This window comes from Lactuca sativa, chromosome 5, assembly GCF_002870075.4.
Source record: "Lactuca sativa cultivar Salinas chromosome 5, Lsat_Salinas_v11, whole genome shotgun sequence".
NCBI classification, from domain to species: domain Eukaryota; kingdom Viridiplantae; phylum Streptophyta; class Magnoliopsida; order Asterales; family Asteraceae; genus Lactuca; species Lactuca sativa.
In genome coordinates, this window is record NC_056627.2 from 331672677 (window position 1) to 331675916 (window position 3240).

Sequence of the window (3240 nt, forward strand, 5' to 3'; positions counted from 1 at the left end):
GTGAAAAGAATGAGTTAAAAAGATCGAGTTGTAGCCTTAAAATCGACCAGATCTGTGTTTTACGTTTACACGGCCCGTGTAAACTAAAGGGTGGAATTAACACGGCCGTGTAAATGAGGATCCTGAAATCAGCTGTCTGGTCGTTTACACGGCCCGTGTAAATTGTAGGTATAAGTTTACACGGCCGTGTAAACTCCTGTAAAGGCCAAAATTTTTTGATTTTTTCACTTTGTGAATTTGCAACCCGCTAAATCTCTACTGCCCGGAAAATGATTTTTTACCCTCTTTTAGCATGAAAAACAACTTGGAAGTTTGAAAACAAAGAAAATATAAGAAATGACAAAAATACCCCCGGGTTGCCTCCCGGTTGGCCGCCCCTTTTTAATGTCGTTGGCTCGAATTTGCCCAACTATTTGTGCTTCAGTCTTGATACATGGGCCTCTCCAGCACATCAACCTCCTCGCCATCTCCTTCTTGACATGTATATTCTTTAAGGGATCCAGTGGAGTTTTTTTCTAAATCTTGTGCTTGTTCCACCGGTGGAAGGATTTTGACTTTGGTGGATGGCTTGGGTTTTATATCATCACTCCTCACATGCTTCTTGTCATCAATAAACTCTAAAATCTCCAACACTTCATTATCCATATCAAACTTCTTTGCAAGCTCTTTGGCTTTGTCCCTGTCTAGTTTTCGTGACAAAACTAACTCTAGAAATTCATTGTTAGACAAGTTCAAACCCTTTTTTGTTGAGGGATGGATCAAATTGATAAAATTAACAGATTGAACATCAAAAGGAGTCTTTTTTCCTTCATGCACATTGAAGTTGATAACTTCACCATCAAATTCCATACTCAAAGTTCCATTATAGACATCAATTTTTGTTTTAGAAGTTTTTAAGAAAAGGTTTACCCAAAAGTATGGAACTTGAACTTGGAGAGTCATCATCTCCCATATCAAAGACATAAAAATCAGCCGGGAAGACAAATTCATCGACTTGCACTAACACGTCCTCTAATACTCCCTTTGGGTGTACCAAAGACCGGTCAGCAAGTTGGATGATCACACCGGTTTTGCTCAATGTTTCTACACCAATTGATTTGAAAAGAGAATATGGTAGGACATTTACGGATGCACCTAGATCAAGCATAGCTAGGGGTACATAAAGATTCCCCAACTTGCAAGGCATGGTAAAGACACCGGGATCCTTGCACTTCGGGGGCATCCTCTTTTGCAAAACCGCGGATACATGCTCCCCAACTGTTACGACTTGATTTCCTTTAATTTCTTTTTAGATACACAAAGATCCTTAAGGAATCTTGCGTATCTAGGTACCTACTTGATGACTTCGAGGAGTGGAATGTTGATTTGAACTCTCTTGACCATTTGCATGATCTCATTCTCCTCCCGTTCTTTCTTCGTGCTCTTTAATCTTTTGGGAAATGGAGCAGGTGTGGCTTTAGACTCAGTGATGAAGGGCTTCTTTTTGATTGTTTTATCTTCCTCCTTCTCTTCTTTGGTTGCCTCTTCAACCACTATTTCTTCTTTCTTTTGATCAACCGACAATTTTGGACCATCATAGCTCTTCCCGCCTCTCAATGTGATGGCACACACATTGTGCCTTGGGTTTGCTTCAATTTGGGCAGGCAACTTTCCTTGAGATTCTAGTTTGCTTACGGAAATAGCAAGATGTGAAACTTGTTTCTCTAAGTTCTTTATGCTTGCTTTTGTCTCTTGTTGTAAATCTTGTGTACTAGTTGCCAAACTTTTCACTATGTCCTCTAAAGACATACTTGATGAACCCGCTTGTTGAGGAGGGTGTTTTGGTTGCCTTGGTTGAAAGTTTTGTGGTGGAAAAGGTAGTCTTTGTTGGTATTTATGTGGTTGACTTGGTTGATAGTTCCCTTGTTGATTTCCTCCCCAACCTTGATTGTTGTTCCATCTTTGATCACCTCGTGGTTGCTCATATCCCCTTTGACTACATCCAAGAAAACCTCCCATGACTTTTGCTTCTTCATAATCTTCCTCTTGAAGTTGAGGGAACATGTCGGTTGGATGTCCAACTTGTGTACAAATACCATAAGGTCTAACTGTTGGTGGTTGCACGCCCTTGTCCTTTGCAAGCATCATTACTACCTTAGTCAACTCAGAAAGTTGACTTTCAATTTTTGGGGTAGAAATTTCTTTCACTCCTCTTGGTGCATCATTGTACCATTCTTCTTCTTGGACTGTATGCTTGGACTCTTCTGCCATATTCTTGATAAGAACTCTGATTTCTGTTGGAGTCTTATCAGCTATAGATCCACCACTTGATGTATTGAGTAATCTCCTATTCCAAGATGACATTCCTTCACAAAAATACTGCAACAGCTGATATTCTGTAATTCCATGTTGTGGACATCTTGAGCACAATTTCTTGAACCTTTCCCAATAAGTATGCAAGGCTTCTCTCTTTTGTTGCTTGATACCAATTATCTCTCTGCGTAAAGCTGAAGCTTTCATTTCTAGAAAATATTTATCCAGAAACATCCTTGCAACTTCATTCCATGTTGTAACTGACCCCGGTGGTAAGTCATACAACCACTCCTTAGCTGAATCTTGTAAAGAAAAGGGGAATGCCCTTAACTTGATTTGATCTTCTGTAACTTCATGTGGCTTCATACCCACACAAACAACATGAAATTCCTTAAGGAATTTATGTGGGTCTTCATTCTCAAGACCACGGAATGAGGGTAACAAATGGATGAGTCCAGACTTGAGTTCAAAGTTGATTGCTGCAAGGTAATTTATGCACAAAGGTTGTTGGGTGACATCTTGAGTGGCCCATTGTCTAAAGGTTTGTTCAGGTGGTGGATGTGGAGGATTTTGACCATGGTTGTCTCCCATGGTAGGAGTAGGGATAAAGGTTTCAGATTTGGGTAAATATGAGGATGGGGTTGATGGATTTGATGAAGAAGCTCCAGATTGTTGCTGTTTCTTTATAAGTCTGGCTTGCTTCCTTCTTTGTTTAGCAGATTTTTCTATCTCCAATCAACCGGTAAAGGTGTACCTATGTGAAAAGATCTTGGCATAAACAGTTAGTACTACCGTATCCCCGACAACAACGCCAATTTGTTTGGCTGTCAAACCAACAAATAATGGGATAAAATAATATTAATAAAGCTCAAATCACTGCTATTTCTAATACTAAAGATAGTATAGAGTAAGCAAGGTCGGTCCACAGGAATACAGGACTTCTTATCT

General features: G+C 39.8%; 1 protein-coding gene across 1 annotated transcript; it reads right to left on the reverse strand.

Moving 5' to 3' along the window:
- Positions 1-1332: 1332 nt before the first annotated feature.
- On the reverse strand, positions 1333-2883 carry LOC111887562 (uncharacterized). Its single transcript, XM_023883734.1, has one exon. The coding sequence runs from the start codon at positions 2881-2883 to the stop codon at positions 1333-1335; it is 1551 nt and encodes a 516-aa protein (XP_023739502.1).
- Positions 2884-3240: the final 357 nt, after the last annotated feature.

Coding starts and splice junctions, on each gene's coding strand:
- LOC111887562 (XM_023883734.1), bottom strand. CDS start 2,883: ATGGGAGACAACCATGGTCAAAATCCTCCACATCCACCACCTGAACAA.